This window comes from Lagopus leucura, unplaced genomic scaffold (assembly GCF_019238085.1).
Source record: "Lagopus leucura isolate 7727_CA_CO unplaced genomic scaffold, USGS_WTPT01 Super-Scaffold_100001, whole genome shotgun sequence".
Taxonomy (NCBI): Eukaryota; Metazoa; Chordata; class Aves; order Galliformes; family Phasianidae; genus Lagopus; species Lagopus leucura.
Genome location: NW_024962262.1, coordinates 73,954,175 through 73,971,105, shown reverse-complemented (window position 1 = coordinate 73,971,105; position 16,931 = coordinate 73,954,175). Strand labels below are relative to the sequence as shown.

General features: G+C 41.1%; 2 protein-coding genes across 2 annotated transcripts in view; both read left to right on the top strand.

Moving 5' to 3' along the window:
• SLC5A3 (solute carrier family 5 member 3) overlaps positions 1 to 16,274 on the top strand; it is a 19,384-nt gene extending 3,110 nt beyond the window's left edge. Inside the window, exon 2 of the mRNA XM_042867175.1 lies at positions 10,504 to 16,274. Coding sequence (XP_042723109.1) covers positions 10,806 to 12,947 — 2,142 coding nt within the window. The 5' untranslated portion in view covers positions 10,504 to 10,805 and the 3' untranslated portion in view covers positions 12,948 to 16,274. The remainder of the gene's footprint in view (positions 1 to 10,503) is intronic.
• Positions 1 to 16,931, top strand: part of MRPS6 (mitochondrial ribosomal protein S6) — a 46,417-nt gene that overhangs the window by 3,075 nt on the left and 26,411 nt on the right. The gene's annotated exons all lie outside the window — the stretch shown is intronic.

Here is a 16,931-nt window from a genome sequence, read left to right as displayed (position 1 = left end):
AGGAGATTTCTTGCAAAGGCAGTTCACTAGAGAAGTGAGGTAACAGAGTTATGGTTGAAGTGGTTAATTCTGCCTCTTTCTTTTGCTTTCTACGTTCAAAGTGCTAGTGAACAATAGCATGATAGCAGGTTTGTGGCCAGCTCTTAGCAGCATAGAGATGTGTGTGTGAAGGTGCACTGCTTACACTCTGGAGCCTGAGTCAAAGGCTGCAGTTGTGTGTTAAGTAGGGATGCAGAATAAAGACATAGCGCTTGGTATTTTGCTACAAATAGTGAAGTTTAGAGCATGGTTTTCTAATTATTTCTGCCTTTCTCCCAGGAGAGCATTCAGCAGGGGGGGTTCTGGCAGCAGGAAGAGACAGTGACCCATTGGTGGATGTGCTGGAGCTCTGGCCTCTGGAAAATGAGCTGTTCTGCAGGGAGCCTTCCTTTGGCTTCCCTCCTGGTCCTGCTGCAGCTCCCTTGGGAGTCTGGGGAAGAAAGGAAGTGGGGCATGGGAAGGGGAAAGGGAAGGAAGAGCTGGAAATGGCTTCCTCTTGCTCTGCTGCTGTTTTGCAGACCGACCGCAGGGCGGCAATACGAGACACCCCACGTGGGAGCCGGCAGCCTGGGGAGCGTAGGACAGACAGAACAGGCGGAATCCCCGTGCTGTGCTTGCTGCTGCCCGACTGGCAAGTTGGGACAACCCTCTGCGACAGGACAGCGTTGTGACTGCAGCTGCAGAGAATGGGCACATGAAAAAAAACTTCTAGTAGACGATCTTGCTGAAAATGAGAAAGTGTGTCAGTATTTTTATTAGTATCATAGAATCGTTTGAGTTGGAAGAGACCTTTTAAAGATCGTCTGGTCCAACACCCCTGCAGTGGACAGGGACACTTACAGCCAGATCAGATGCTCAGAGCCCTGTCTGACTTGACTTTGAATGTCTCTAGGGATGGGACATCTGTTACCTCTCTGGGCAACCTGTTTCTGTGCTCTCCCCCACTTCATCTGTAGTGAAGTCATCATGATTTAACACCTGTTTACCTTATTACAGCCATTCTCTTAGCTAGGGAGCCTGTCCACCCACCTCAGTAGCCTTGCAGTGCACTTGGACTCTCAGTTTGACCAACATACTCATAAAGTGTAACTGGTGTTCAGCACTTGTTTGCTGTCTTCTGAGCAGGTTGCTGCTTTTCAGAAACTGTCTACCTGCTGTGTAGATCATTCTATTTTAAGGAAGCTGAAGTAATGGGCAATAGTGTTGCTTGACATCTTGACTATTATGCTTAATTGCTATGTGGGCAGCTGCAGCAATTGGGCTTTTGATATTTTAGTTGCTAGGAAAAGGAGAAGGGAGTGAGGGGGGCAGTAAGCAGGCAGATACTGTTTTTATTTTCTTTCTTTTTTTTTTTGATAAACCCACCTATTCTTACCATGAATTATGCCTTTCCTGTACGCTCTTGCACCACCACCCCTGTTTGGTTGGTTGAAAATTACGTTTTCTTCTGTTTCCTTTGACTTTTGTAGTGGGCTGAAGTAGGCTCTTCATGATATTATGTGTAGCAGGGAAAGGACTTCTGTGGGGGAGGTGCTGGAATGAAGACCAAATAGCTGGAACCAAAAGAGAGGATTGGAAAGCTGCAGGGTCTACAGTTGATTCTCCTATAAGAGTCAGCCTTTTTGTTTTCTGCCTTAAGCATTACTGTCAGAATTACTGGATTTGAACTGTGTGATGCAGACAGTGTTAGAGAATGATACCCTCTTCACTGACACTTGCCATTTTTCTTTCCTAGGATCTGAGAGTAGCAAGTTTCTGCCAAGTGTGTGATATTTGCCTGGTTTGGATATGGAGGAGGTGAAGGATTGTTATTTTCTGTGAAGTAGTTTAAACCTTTTTATAGCAGGTAGTTGTTAGCAAGATGTGTTTGGCAAAATTGAAGTGAGAACTAAAATGATGGCAGGAATTAAGATAGTCAAAAGTCTCTTGGTTTATACAGGCTTATTCAGTGATTGAATATGTGTAATAGGATGGGCCGGTTACTCTGCAGCTCTCATTTCCTTAGCTTTTGAGCTGCCTGAATGTAGAGGCAGGGCTGTGAGCAGGCTGTTGTGACTATGCTGCGGCCAACAGACTTCAGAGGGATTTAGTGGATAGACGTGGCAGCTTAAACTTCTAAGATAAGAATTCCCCATTTTGCTCCTGCTACCTATTCAGCACTGTGCTGTTCTGTCTTGGTTGCGCATCTCCTCTCATTTGTTCATTGTGTGTGTGTGCATTTATCTGTACACATCAGATATATATGATCCGATAGAGGCTTGTAAGCTTCAACATGGGAGTAGTTTGTATTCTATCCTTCATAAATGAGAACCTGTTGTACTGATAAAATCACATCATTGCTCTCCATTGTTTTTTAAAAAAAAAAACAAAAAAAAACCTTAAGAGTGACTGACTTTTAAGATGTCCTTTGTATCAGTTAGACTTGTCTGCTAAATTCAAGTATGAATGTGTGTATACATTTCTTCTAGTACATAATATGTATTTTTTTAATAATGTAAGTCCTTGTGGTTTTACATATCTTTCAGAACGTGATTTCCTCAAATTCTCTTGTTCCAGAGCTGTAACAATGATACTTTGGGGATCATTGATTATTGATCAAGTCACTTGTTTTTTTTTTTTTTTTTGTCAGATTACAGACTGAGCAGATTGTTAATTCTGTGACCCACAGCTGCTCACACCTGCTTTACTACAGATCTCTGACAGAGGAAGCATTGCTGAAGTGGAAGCAGCAGTTAGCATTGCTTATAATGACCTCTATGCAGTTTATTTGAGAGCAGCAGGAGCCACTGGGTTATGCACTTGAAAGCTTCCTGCCTGTGGGATGTAGCTCTGGTGTGCCTCTTGTAGAAGAGCCAATAATGAGGTGGAAAGGAGGGCAGATGGGTAAAATATAACTAGGTATGTAGAAGTTGGACAGGAAAGATGAGAGTTAAAAAAACAGAAAGCAAGGCAAGATCTATGCAAGTTAAAGGTTTCTGCTGTGGGAACATCAGTTTGAATTCTGGAGCTGAGATATTACAGAAATGTATTGGCCTGGCTGAGGAGGGGGAACAGAAACAAGCATGGGGGTGGCAAACTGTCATGAATGCTAAAAATGTAGTTCTTCATGACACAAGAACTGCTGTTTTGCTATTTCTCACATCCTTTCTTTTCTTTTTTTAATCTTGGCTTGTCCACTTGCAAGCCAGTCTTTGCTTTGGTCATGAAATCATTGAAGGAGTAATAAGTATAAACAAAGGTACATCCATGACATGGATGGAGGAGGGGAATATGTTCAGTGGAGTTTGTTGAGACTACCTAAGCAAGCTGGGTAGTGTTCATTCGCTATAGGTAATTATAAAGTTCAATTTAGAATTGCACTAGTTGTTCTTTAATCAAGATAACTTTCTTTAATACTCATTTTGGTGCCTTGAAATGCCTTCAGAAATCTTGCAAGAGCATCATCAGGCTGAGAATTTTGAGGGGCCTCAAATTTGGATTCTGCTGTTAAAAGTGCCTGAGAAACTTCAGTCTCACTTAACAATAAAACTTGTGATACTTTTTGTTGTTGAAAAGATTGTGGACAGCCATAAATGTGATAGGAACCTGGGAAAGTCCTGAATAAGCCTTGAGTGTTCTCTGTGATTTTCTTGTGCTTTTTTTTTTTTCCTTTGTCCTTGAAATTCTGGAAAGAATGACTTCCTTTTCTGCCCAGTTGTGTGGTGACTTGCATTTAATGATCATTTCTTTCTCTAAGTAGCTTATGAAGTTCCTCCTCTCTTAGTCAAAATCCTCTTCAAATGAGGTAAACCAACACATTTTTCTGAACTGGGAGTTGTGCAAGTTATTCTAATAAACTGCCAGGTGATGGTAACCATCAACTAGATTGTGTCTTCGTGCCTTGCAGCTGAAGAAGAATGATCTTCAACAGTAGAGATACATAGTGCTTTCTGATGGCTTCTGTGCTTTTAATAGTAATTAATGTCTGTCATTCACACACAGAAAACTTTATTTTGTGGTCCCAAGTCCTCTATTGAAGTCAAATACTTGCATGTTTGTATTTCCTTTATCCTTGCTGTTGCTCTTAATCACAAACTACTTAAACAAACTTATCCATAGGTAAATAACGTTTGTAAAAAGCAGTGAAAAAGATGGTGCTTCTGAATCACTAGGAGAAAGAATTTGAGTCTGTAGCTGCTAATGTAGTACATCAGCAGACATCTGTACAGACTTACGTGGCATGGTGAATTCTGCCTGATGCCAGAACCTTCTTCCTTTCCCCAGTGCCTGGGGGAGATACACCTTCTCACTTCCCTTTAAAACTACTTTCTTTCCCTGTTTGTCCTGTTGTGCTCTTAATTTTGTTATTGTTGGCCACATGCTTTCTCTGTGCTCTCCTTCCTCTTCTGCTTCTAGTTCCTGTGTGTGAGGAAGGTCATCTGCCTATCTGCATTTGCAAGAAGCAGCATGGTTTTCTTCCTGAGGGAAGGAGGAGCTGCTTATAGTGACCCATCTGTGGGCAGCTGAGCTACTAGTCATCTGCTGGAGTTTTGGTGAAGACACAAATCACAAAATAATTGAATGGTTTTGATTGAAAGGGACCTTAATGATCATCTAGTTCCACTCCCTCTCACCCGCTGTGGGAAGGGCTGCCCCCTACCAGCTCAGGCTGCCCAGGGCCCCATCCAACCTGGCCCTGAGTGCCTCTGGGGGTGGTGCACCACAGCTTCTCTGGGCAGTCTGTACTAGTGCCTCACCGCCCTCCAAGGAAAGCACTTCTTCTAAATGTTCCTCCTTTCCCCCACCCCTTGACATATCGTTATCTGCCTGTGTAAGAAGTTGGTTTCCCTGAAGCTTATAAGCTCGCTTGGAGCACTGCAGGAGGCTTCAGCATGGTCTCCCTGTAGCCTCTTTGTCGGACTGAACAAGCCCAGCTCCCTTAGCCTTTCATCACAGGAGAGCTGCTCCTGCCCTCTGATCATCTTCATGGCCTCTTCTGGACCTCCTCCAACAGCTCTGTGTTGTTCTTGTACTGGGGGCCCCCGGCCTGTATGCAGTGCTCCATATGGGGCCTTATGAAGGGAGAGCAGAGAGGAATAACCACCTCTGTCTCCCTGCTGGCCATCCCTTTTTTGATGTAGCCTTGTGTTGGCTGTCTTGGCTGCAAGCATATGATGAGGTTTACATCTACTGGGCCTCCTGAGTCCTCCTCCCCGGCTCTCTGCATATGGAATTGCATTGCCACAGCTGCAGCACCTTGCGCTTGATCTTGAAAATCCATTGATGTTAGCAGGAATACAAACCTGCTGGGAGAAACTACTGAATTTAAAGTGCAATGACTTACCCCTCAGTTGTTACAACCGTCTAATGATACTATGTATTTGTGTGGAAAGGTTGGCCAATCTTTTGAAGGTGCTGAGCAGCTGTACTTCAGGATCTCAGAGCTGATAATATATCACCCTCATAAACATAGGCCAGTTCTTTTGTCCCCCTTATGACTTGGTGAAGGACTTGGAAATGTGTATGTGCTTTGGGGCAGGAGGAACTGTTTGTATATTTTTAAAAAATAAACGAATAAATAATTTGATCTACAATGCTGGTGCTGTCGGTTATGCTGGCCTTCAGCTTCATATGGCCTCACAGTACTCCAGTTACTGCTTCTGTAAAAGACCATAATAGCATAACATTTCTGACAGACAAAATGCAGTGCAGTTGCCTTTAGAGAGATGTAGTTCTCTTGCTGCTGAACTGCATGTGTGAGGTTACTTATTTCTCTTCTGTCTCCTTGATCAGTCCTTCAGAATCAAGAAGAGCATGCTACAGAGCAACCTTCTTTCTCTGGTGCTGCTATAAAATGATGAAGAACAGAATTGGAATGATTCCTGAGATACCAGACAAAGAAGTACATTACATGCTTTTAGTAACTCCTTTGAGTGACTGACTGACTTGAACTTTGCACCCTGAATTGGATTTCTGTGGTGGTGATTGATAACTTACACGTCTACCTCTGTGGCACCTGTGTTCTCCAGGGCTGGAGAAGCGTTAATGTGGTATCGCTTTGGGGCAGCAGAGTCTGTGTGGCAAACAGGCTGATCCAGCTAGCTGCCCATTCAGATAATTCCAGTTTGTTGAGCTGCTGGAAGTGACATTTCAGACTTATTTATTAAATGTTATAGGTCCAGTTCTGGCTTTGAATTTGCCTGTTTCCTTTGCTGTACTGTGTTGCTTTGGGGTGCCATTCTAGCCCAGCCCCTCTGGCCCAGTTCATCATTTATGAGGCCAAGTCGTAAAAGTTAGTTTGTGGATGTTTAGGATAGTCTTGAGCAGACCTTGCCTTCTCAAGGACATGTACTATGTAAGGAGAAGTTGAAATGTATCAGTTGATGCAGTTGATCTATGAAGAACGTTTTTGTGCTCCTCTCTCTCTCTTCCCCCCCTTTTTTTTTTTAACCTGGCATGCTGCAATAAATGGAACAGAGCCTTTTCCACTTTTTTTTTTCTGAAAGATAGGCTACCTCAAGCATCCTTATATTTACTGTGGATCAGTGAACAACTAGGAACTCACTTGCATGTCTGTAGCAGGCAGCCCGCAGTGTGAATAGGAAAGACAGCACGCTCAGAGGGTTGGATGTTGTGCAGGCCTGCTCAAAATATAAAATCTTCTAAAGTCTTTTTTTTTTTCCTTCCTCCCCACCGGGAGAGAAAGTGTTAATATTTTTTGTGCAGGTATTGAGTCTGGAAGTCTGGAAGTCTTACACAGGTGAGTGATTCAATAGGTAAGGCACTACTAGATCGCATCAGCTTGACCCTTTTTGAAGAAGATAGGAGTGAAGAAATCTTACTTCTAGGAAAGACCTTCAAAACCACCTTGTGAGCAAAGCTGTGTACTTAATTTGCTAACAAGTGATTGTAGACTACTGTGGCCATGTGTATCCTCAAGTTAACCCTTAAAGCATTGGTCCCTGGGACTAGCTTTTTAAATGCAGGGAGGAGAGGAAATGAAATGGGAAGCCTCCCATCTGCAATTAAGAGAAACAGACTAAGCACAAACCAGATAGTTGCTTCAGGGCTGGAACAGTTTGATTCTGGCACTTTTAAAGGCCTGTCTTATTAGAAAAGCACTGTGGAGAAAGTGTTCCTTTAAAACAATCATACAAATTTCTCCTGCAAATCCCACCCTAAATCTGCTTCACATTATCTAGCATCTCTTCAGGGATTTGAGACTTTTTTTTTTGCTTACAACATAGGCTGCCTGTTGGAGACAAGAGCATTGTTTCACCAGAGTTGTAATCTTCTATCTTCACGCAAGAGGGAAAAACATTGTTTTGCATCTCTGATATGATCCAGCCAGAAAACAGCTCTAGGGGAAAAAAATCACAGTCCTTGGCAGCAGGGCTCTTTCTTTTTTTTCTATCAGTGCCACAGTGTATGCTGCTCTAATAACTTCAGCTTAAACTCTCTTGGAATGTCTCAAAAGTCCTTCTTAAGACTTGAGGTCATAACTTGCTGAAAGTTCAGAGGGACGTGTCTCATTTTCATAATAAAAAAAAAAAATTCCAGGGTTATTTTGGAATTAGGTCTAGTATGAAACTGGTACAAGAGACTACTTTAGTACAGTAATTTAGTGACAGTGCAGCAGATTTGTGGCAGCTACTGAAAACTTTACACCTTCCTGTTCAACTGAGCTGAACCCTGTACATTTCAGATGTTGATTACAAAAGTGATAGTTCAAGCCTCTGTAGGCTGCTTGTTTAAAATGAATAATTTGGCTGTACCTTCCAGTGGGAAATACTCAATAAACTTCACATATTGTTTATTTTAGTTAGAATGAGCCTGTAGTAGTTTGGCATGTATCCCAACTGAGAAATATCACAATTTGTTCAAGGGCAGCTGCATCTTCTACTTATGCTCTTTCCAGGGGGATTGAATGTGCTTGTGTAATGGTCTTATCAGCTGGGTACCTCTTTTATCATGTAGACATAGTTTCATTGGATGTTGTCATGATTCATACATGTTACTGTGTAGTATATAACTTTGCAGGGTTGTTGATTAACCTACAGGGAAAATATTGAGAAGTGAACTGAAGTTCAAGTCCAACATTTTTCAGTAAGAGAATGACAGTAGAATATTATCCTGTACAGTAGAAGAAGGATAATATAGATTCTTGCTATTTCTTTAGCTTGCCCATTATTCCGATTCCGTATAGTTTTTCTTATTTTCCAGAGTGTTTCTTCTTCCACTTCCCTTAAAATATTTTATTTTTGGTGCAAGCATTATAAAGTACTTGAAAACTTAGGGAAATATAGTAAAAGAAACAACAGTATGAAAGTATTGCTCAGAAATGCTTAAAGCTAAGAATACTATGCATAACACTGGCGTATGGTGTGATGGCACCCTATGATCTGAAGTATTTAGAATTTTGTGTTGGATTAAACTAAAGCATTTAACTTGTGCTGCATTTGTGAGTGGGGGTAAACACAAATTCTTCTGTGGAAGAATTTCAAATACATCTGTGGCTCGAGGCTTAAGAGCATTAGAAATTTAGCACAGTACTGTAATCAGTCCATTTTGTGCCACGTCTCCGTAGTCTTTCATTATTGACTGTAGCTCCCGCAGAATGAATACGTGTATTCTCATGTGGGTTTGTGGCGGTGGTGGGGAACCCTTATTATCTTGTTCTGATTCTGAACTACTCTTGAAAAACAGCCAGCTTGTACAAGTAACATGATTGTGATTTTTCTCCTTAAGGCTGAAATTTCTTGTAAGCCTTTTCTAAAATACATCTGCCTTAATGAGAAGCATACGTTCTTACGTCAGCACCTTTGCTGCCTTCAGTAAGGCAGACAGGGTATGTGTGCATTTTAAACCAAACTGCAGCTTATTATGATCTATTTGAGAAATTTTGATGTTTTTTCTTTTTTTTTTTTTTGAGAAAAATGAGTATGCTACAAGGGTGCTGAAGGGGAAACCACCCAAATGCTGGTATGTTATCCATGAGTTTGTCTTAATCAGAGGTGAATTAATAGGAAAACGTGTGCTTTCAGAGTGGTACCCAAAGTGCTTTTGCAAAGGAAGTAGAAGAGGGAGTGCCTAAAACTGATGTTTGTAGGCCTCCTACGGCTGATAGATCTTATGTTCAGAGCAGCGATCAGTGATTTGTGTGCTTGCCTTTATTGGTGGATGGGAAAGAGAAATGGTGTCAGTTTCCTGTTCTTTCCTTCTCTGTAATAAGCTGAAATTCCAAGACTGTGCTTGTATCAGAAGCAGAAAAACTTTGTGTCCAGTCCTCCCATAAGCCATTACATGATTTTGGTAGGTAAATGATACTTTCTCAGGCAGAATCAGGAGAAAGGAGCGTCTTGTCTGCATAACAGAGATAGGAATCATTGTGAAGCTCTTTAATGCCCCTTTCCTTCCTTTTCAGTTATCTTGACAGCAAATCTTTTTATTATCCCCTTGCCTCCACTTTAAGCGCTTCAGTCCTGGGTGTTTAAATGAATTCCCTTGTTTGGTGGTGTGCAGGACAGGATATGATCTGGGGGTTTGGCAATAGAACAGCAGGATATACTTTCCCTTCAAACTTGCCTCTGGTTTTAATGTGATCCTTTTCATGCTTGAGTACAGATGGGTGGTACTGGAAACTGGAAGCTACCAAAATCCATCCAGTTTTTCATCGTGGTACCTGGAGTGCTCCCAGAGGATGTTGAAGCCATGTGGGTGCAGGTGTCAAAAAGCATGTGGAAGATAGAGATATCCTAAAGCTGGATGTGAGGCATAGTTTTGCTTTTGCCATCTGGATGAATGGGACCTTTTCCTCACTCAGAGGATGTGTGGTACTCATGAAGAGCTTTCAGAGTGAAATGTAACCCTGTTATAATCTGTACCTTAGGCAGGTGCAAGCTTGGTTAAAACCTGTGGAATAACTTTGATTCTCCAGGTGATGATAAATTCATGTTGTTTCTTGACAGCATTATGACTTTGTAGCTCTAGTATCCAGCTTGCGTCTTGAGTGCATGCATACAACATCAGGATCTGTTAAGATTTGTAAGGTGCAGTGCTAGAGCAATAACATGACTAGCCAGGTTACAGTTCCTTTGTGTTTTTTCTTTTTTCCTAAGATTGTCTGAAAGAGGAGGGCCTTTTTAGTGGCTTGAGAAATAGAATTGAGAGACTGTAAAGATTAATGAAAATGTATTTGTTTCTTGCCTTTTTTGGGGGAACTTGGGTGACTTAATAGTCGGAATTGCTTTGTATCTTAAGGTGCTTGTTAAAGTTGACTTATAAAAGGCATGACTTCTTAGTTTTACAAGAATTGAATTTGTGTGTATTATGGATTGCTTAAATGCAGCATGGATTGCAGGAAATGTAAAGGGGGAAAATCTGTGGTGTTGAGTCATTGTTTTACTAGACTTCAAATTTTTTCTCATTACTTCATGAAATTCTCCTCTAATTCAATCTTTGTCTTTTGTCTTTGCTGCCTTGCAGGGTTGGTACAGTAGGCCTCACTAAACTTAGCTGCAACTAAGAATTTCTCCTACATCAACTGAGTTAAGGCTGATGCTCTTGTGGAATGTGGATTAAAAGTGCGTGCTAAGTTCCAAATTTCCATTTGAGAAGCGGAGAAACTAAATGTACCACAACCACCAGCATCAGGACAGCAAACCAAGGGACAAAGAATTTGATCCGCAGTGTTGATACATGTTAACTGGTTCACGTGTTGCTTAAGAGACATTTGCTGGGGGGCGAGAAGTGGACATCAGCTGTGCGAAGTCATTTTGTTTACAAAAATGAGGGCTTCTTTGGAAACAGCAGACATTGCCATTGTGGCGCTGTACTTCGTGCTTGTAATGTGCATAGGTTTTTTTGCCATGTGGAAATACAATCGAAGCACCGTAAGTGGCTACTTCTTGGCAGGGCGTTCTATGACCTGGGTAGCGATTGGTGCATCTTTATTTGTGAGCAATATTGGAAGTGAACATTTCATTGGGCTCGCAGGATCTGGAGCGGCAAGTGGATTTGCAGTAGGTGCATGGGAATTCAACGCCTTAATGCTTTTGCAGCTTTTAGGATGGGTCTTTGTCCCTGTCTACATTCGGTCAGGAGTGTACACCATGCCGGAATACTTGTCCAAGCGTTTTGGAGGGCATAGAATCCAAATCTATTTTGCAGCATTGTCTCTAATTCTTTATATCTTCACCAAACTTTCAGTTGACTTGTATTCAGGGGCGCTTTTTATTCAAGAATCGCTAGGTTGGAATCTCTATTTGTCAGTAATCCTCCTTATTGGAATGACTGCACTGTTGACTGTGACCGGAGGTCTTGTGGCTGTCATCTACACAGACACCCTTCAAGCTCTGCTTATGATTATCGGTGCCCTCACACTTATGATCATAAGTATTATGGAGGTTGGTGGGTTTGAAGAAGTTAAAAGAAGGTACATGTTAGCATCACCAAATATTACGTCTATCTTGTTAACCTACAACATTTCCAATACCAATTCCTGCAATGTGGACCCAAAGCCCGACGCTCTTAAAATGTTGCGTGAGCCAACAGATGAAGATATTCCCTGGCCTGGATTTCTGTTGGGACAGACTCCAGCATCTGTCTGGTACTGGTGTGCTGATCAAGTCATAGTGCAGAGAGTTTTAGCTGCAAAAAACATTGCTCATGCCAAAGGATCCACTCTGATGGCAGGCTTCTTAAAGTTACTGCCAATGTTTATTATAGTTGTCCCGGGGATGATTTCACGAATACTGTTTGCAGATGATATCGCCTGCATTAATCCAGAACACTGTTTTCAAGTCTGCGGGAGCAGAGCCGGATGCTCTAACATTGCCTACCCACGTTTGGTGATGAAACTTGTGCCGGTTGGTCTTCGGGGACTGATGATGGCTGTGATGATTGCTGCACTGATGAGTGACCTGGACTCTATATTCAACAGTGCCAGCACCATATTCACGCTTGATGTCTACAAACTCATTCGGAAGAGTGCAACGTCTAGAGAACTGATGATTGTAGGAAGAGTCTTTGTGGCATTCATGGTAGCTATAAGCATTGCCTGGGTCCCCATAATTGTTGAAATGCAAGGTGGTCAGATGTACCTTTATATTCAAGAGGTAGCAGACTATCTGACCCCGCCGGTGGCTGCTCTGTTTCTTATGGGTATATTTTGGAAGCGTTGCAATGAACAGGGAGCGTTCTATGGCGGAATGGCTGGGTTTGTCCTTGGAGCGATACGATTGATACTGGCATTTATCTATCGTGCTCCGGAGTGTAACCAGCCAGATACTAGGCCAAGCTTTATCAAAAACATCCATTACATGTATGTTGCTACAGCTCTGTTCTGGATCACTGGAATTGTGACCTTTATAGTGAGCCTTCTTACACCTCCGCCTACAAAGGAACAGGTTCGAACAACCACTTTCTGGGCTGTGAGAAACAGGAATGTAAAAGAGAATACTGCAAAGGGGGAGCGGTACAAAATACAAGAAAAGAACATCTTGAGGTGTAATGAAAATGCTAACCATATCATTCCAAACGGCAAATCTGAAGAAAACATTAAAAATATTAAGCCTGAGGATATCAATCTTCTGGTTACTTGCAGAGATGACAGCAACCCGGTGATTTCCGTAAGTCACTCTGAAGTCGAGACACCAGTTGATTGCTATTCGAATGGACAAGCAGCTTTGATGGGGGAGAAAAAGCATGAGGAAGAAACTGATGATAGAGAGAGACATTTGAAATTCATAGATTGGTTCTGTGGCTTTAAAAGTAAAAACATGAACAAGAGAGCTGTTCGGGAGATGGAGGAAGAGACTGTTTGTTTACAAATGCTGGAAGAGACTCCAAAAGTTAAACTATTACTAAATACTGGACTGGTCTGTGTCTGTTCGCTTGGAATATTCATGTTTGTCTATTTCTCTTTGTGAGTGAATAATGAACTTTTAAGGGTATGGCTAAACATACAGAAGTTGATACAGGTCTCTGGAGATTTTTTTATTTTTATTTTTTCCAAGTAACATAACTGCAACCCAGGCATTGTTTACGCTATAACTGTAAAATCAACTCAACTTTAGCCCATTTAGAGACCATTTAAAACATGTTGTCCTATCTGCTGAAAGCAGGATGTGTTGTGTGGTGTCTCTCTCCCTCTTTCTTCCCTCCTCTCCCTTCGTTTGCGGTACTAATCTTTTCTTTTTTTCCATGTACACGTGTGTAAATATACCAAAGGCGGGCAGGTGGCTGTGTTTGAAGTCAGGCAGTTCTAGAGTTCAGTCAGCGTTAAGATGAAGATAACAAGTAATCATTTACCTTTGTGTAAAATCCAAAATGATTAAAGCTATGTCGAAAGATTTTGAATGCAGAGTTGTGATGCACATCATTGTATCGTTGTTCTTTGTAATGTAGCTGTGTTATCTTGGCCAACATAATACTTATGAATTTTGTTCATCACTTCCAGTGTTTTCAGCTTCTCAGTTCTCTTATAGCAACAACAGAATGATATTTTTCCTGCAGTAATTTAAAATGTGGTAGCTGTTAGTAGCTTTCTGTCGTTCTTCCCTGTAAGGAAATGTTTATCTTTTGATCTTTATCCTTTGTAAATTGCAGTACTGAAAAGCTGTTATATTTAAAGCAAAGAAACCCTGGAGATCACGAACTGGCAATGGAAGAGAGAAGAAAAGAGGGGTGAAAAAGGGTTCTCTTCATTGCGATTTTACAGTATATTGAAGTGGAAGAATATACATTCAATGCTGACGGTCCACAAAATTTTAGCCTTATATTGTCGTTGACGTCATTAGGGTTTGCCTCTTTTTAGAGAAAAATCTATACGTAGTCTCTACCACATGGGAGAAAGAGAAATGTTGAACTTCACATGTCTTAAGTTTAGTAAACACACTAAAATATAACTTTTTTTCCTCCATGATGGGGAGAAAGGGAACGCTTCACGGCCTTATCGCTGCTGTATTTTGAGTCTGGAAGGGGAGAAAACAAAGGAGAAGGACAAGGAGAGGTGAGGGAAAGAGGTGCAAAGTCCCTATTTTCCAAAGTCACATCCACGCTGCCTTTGGAACTAACTCCTGCAGCAGTCTTTGCTCCTGAGCTTGTCTGGGGAATTGTTTGGGAAAAGTGGCCAGGCTGAGACAGTGTGAGGGGCTGTGCTGACAGTGCCTGATGTGTTTTAAGGGTCCAGAAATGTTTCCCCGCAGTCAAATCTCTTAATAAACTTGAGAACAGATAGTTCCGTAGAGATGAAATTTGGATTAATCTTGCCATTGACTGTTGGAGACAATTTGTTTTCCAGTACAGTGGGTCCTGTAAGCTGCAGGCTGCTTAAGTAGCTTTTAGCAATATGATATATGATGTGTGTTATCAAGCAAACCAATGCATGTTGGGTTTTGTGGAGGATTTTTTTTGTTTGTTTGTTTTGAAATCAGTTGACTCCCATTAGCTCTGAGACTTTAGTTAGAGGATGAGTTGTCTCACCTTTCTCCACTTCATTTAGTTGTTGCCACTGTGAAGTAGGATATCTAACTGGAAATACGGTAGTGTTGGAACCCTGTTGGAGTGTATCTAAGAGAGGAGAGTTACCATACCTGACTCTTGGTGTAAATACACATTTTCTTGCAGTTTGTGGCTCACTTCATGCAGAAAAAAATCTTTTAACTCCTTCTTAATGGTAAAGTTCTAGTATATGAAGTATGTTAAAGGAATCTCAAGTTAACTCAATAATGGGGTGAGTTGGGAATAATGATACTGTATGTAAAAGACATAAAACATCAATAAATGTTTCTAAGCAGGATAAAATAACCTAGAACAGAACTTGCCTGATGTTACTGGAGTGAAAAATGACTTACAGGATGAGAATAAGCCTCAGACTATCAGTATTTTCTTGAAAAGCCTAGGTTCTAGAGTGCCAGATTTGGCACAGGGAAGGAGACTCACGTGCTGGGCACTGTCCCTTACTAACTTGGCTTGTCTTTCTATCAGCAGCTGGTACTTGGGTTTTCCAGAGCAGTCTTTTTGGCTCTAATACTAACAAATGCATTACCACCTAACCTGTGCAGTTAGGTTAGCTCAGGGACCCTTCTGCTTGGCTGCCCTTGCTTCGTCCTTGCTTACTTTTTTTCCAGGGTGCCTTATGTAGTTAGGAAGCTGAAGGCATGGCTTTTAGTGCCACCTAAATAGCAATTTGCTTATAATGTGTTTTCCCAGGTTGTTTTTCCCTCCTCTTTCCCTAAGTCATTTGCTATTTAAACAGAACGGAGTTCTATCTCCGTTCTGTGTAAACAGTCAATACATGGGATGCTTGTATCCTGGTCAGTGTAACTGCAGTCACATCCATGGTCAAATTTATCCTTTGGTCCTCGTATGGAGTCAGAATCTTTCCCATAGGTACAGTGCAGCCTTTGACTGTTGAATCTGAGATACTCAATATTCCAGTTAATACGTTCTTATTTTTGCTGAACTAACAAGTTGCCAAAACAATGTAAGTGATTATTGACAGGCAGTTAGAATCTTCATGAAGTAATACTCTCACCATTTAAACCATTATTGTGAAGAAGCTTTTTAGCAAATTGTTTATTTGGTGGGTTTTTTTCTCTTAAGTCATTTACAAACATTTCTATGGTACTCTCTGCCTGATGTCGGCCTCTTCAGTCGTGTTCTGTTTCCATGTCTTAGAGGTGTCATAGAACTTGCCCAATACTCTTTGCTGCATGTCACCACTTAACAAATCCTTTTATCCCCCCAAAATTTAAGGCTTCAGGAGAACTGCTGGTGAGCAAATGCCTCACCCAGTCTAAGAGACTGTAGTGTTAGAAGTTGCTCGAGGGGTTTTTTTTATAGCGTAAACATGCCTTTGCTAATTTTTTGGTCATGATCTACCTACAATCCTGGTTAATATGTTTGGGTCCAAACACCAACTTTTTGGTCTAGTAGAACTGCAGTTTGTCCCGTAACGGACAGTTGGTTCCATACATGTTAATGACTGGCCTCCTCTGAGGTGGGACTGGTGAGCTGCACAGGGGCAGAGCTGGGGGGTGTTTGGCTTCCCTCTCTGCAGCAAGGGGATTATTTATTGCCTTGAACTTAGAATGATAGTCTTGAAGAAGTCGTTTTGGAACTACACCTTTTTTGTTGTTATTACCCTTAACTTATTTCTGTTAAGATATCTGAATCTTCTCCCAGAAATCTATTAGGAGCCTTTTATTTAAAAAAAAAAAAAAAAAAAAAAAAGAAGAAGAAAAAAAGACAAGCTAAGAAGGCAGCAGCTTCTTGAGAGCTTAAGAATGCATTCTGGGAGACTATTCTTATTTAATTTTTTTTTTTTAATGAATGATTTGATGCTGTTCTCTGCCAAAGTTATTTTTTTTAATTATTTTTTTTTTAATTATTACTTTTACCGTTGTTCTTTTTTGTTTTGTTTTGTTTTTTCCTGTTAGCTTTTGCTAATACCTGAAAGGAAATGGCGAGAGTTTGTGCGAAATTAAAAATGGCCTTCAGTTATACCACTCGTGTACTTTTTTTACTTCTCCAAGTCTGTGTTTCACCCTTATCCCAGAAGGGCCAGCGTGAGACTTCTGATGCAAGTCATGAGAGTACTGTAACTCAGTAGTGAAAAGGATTTCCCACAAGGTTACGGTGAATGGGCAGAGCCATCAGCGGATCTCTGCATGAACACTTAAAGCTAAAGCTGCTTACAACTTTAAAACGTACAGCTTTATTTTTTTTATATATATATTTTTTTAAATCCTGAGATAAAGGAGGTGATGGGAGATGCTCCCTTTTACAGAACAGGATGCCCGGGAGAGGTTGGAGCTGATGTGCTCTAACACTTTTGAGGAAATCTTTGGATTTAGCATGTATAGCAAAGCAAAAAAAAAAAAAAAAAAAAAAAAAAAAAAAAAAAAAAA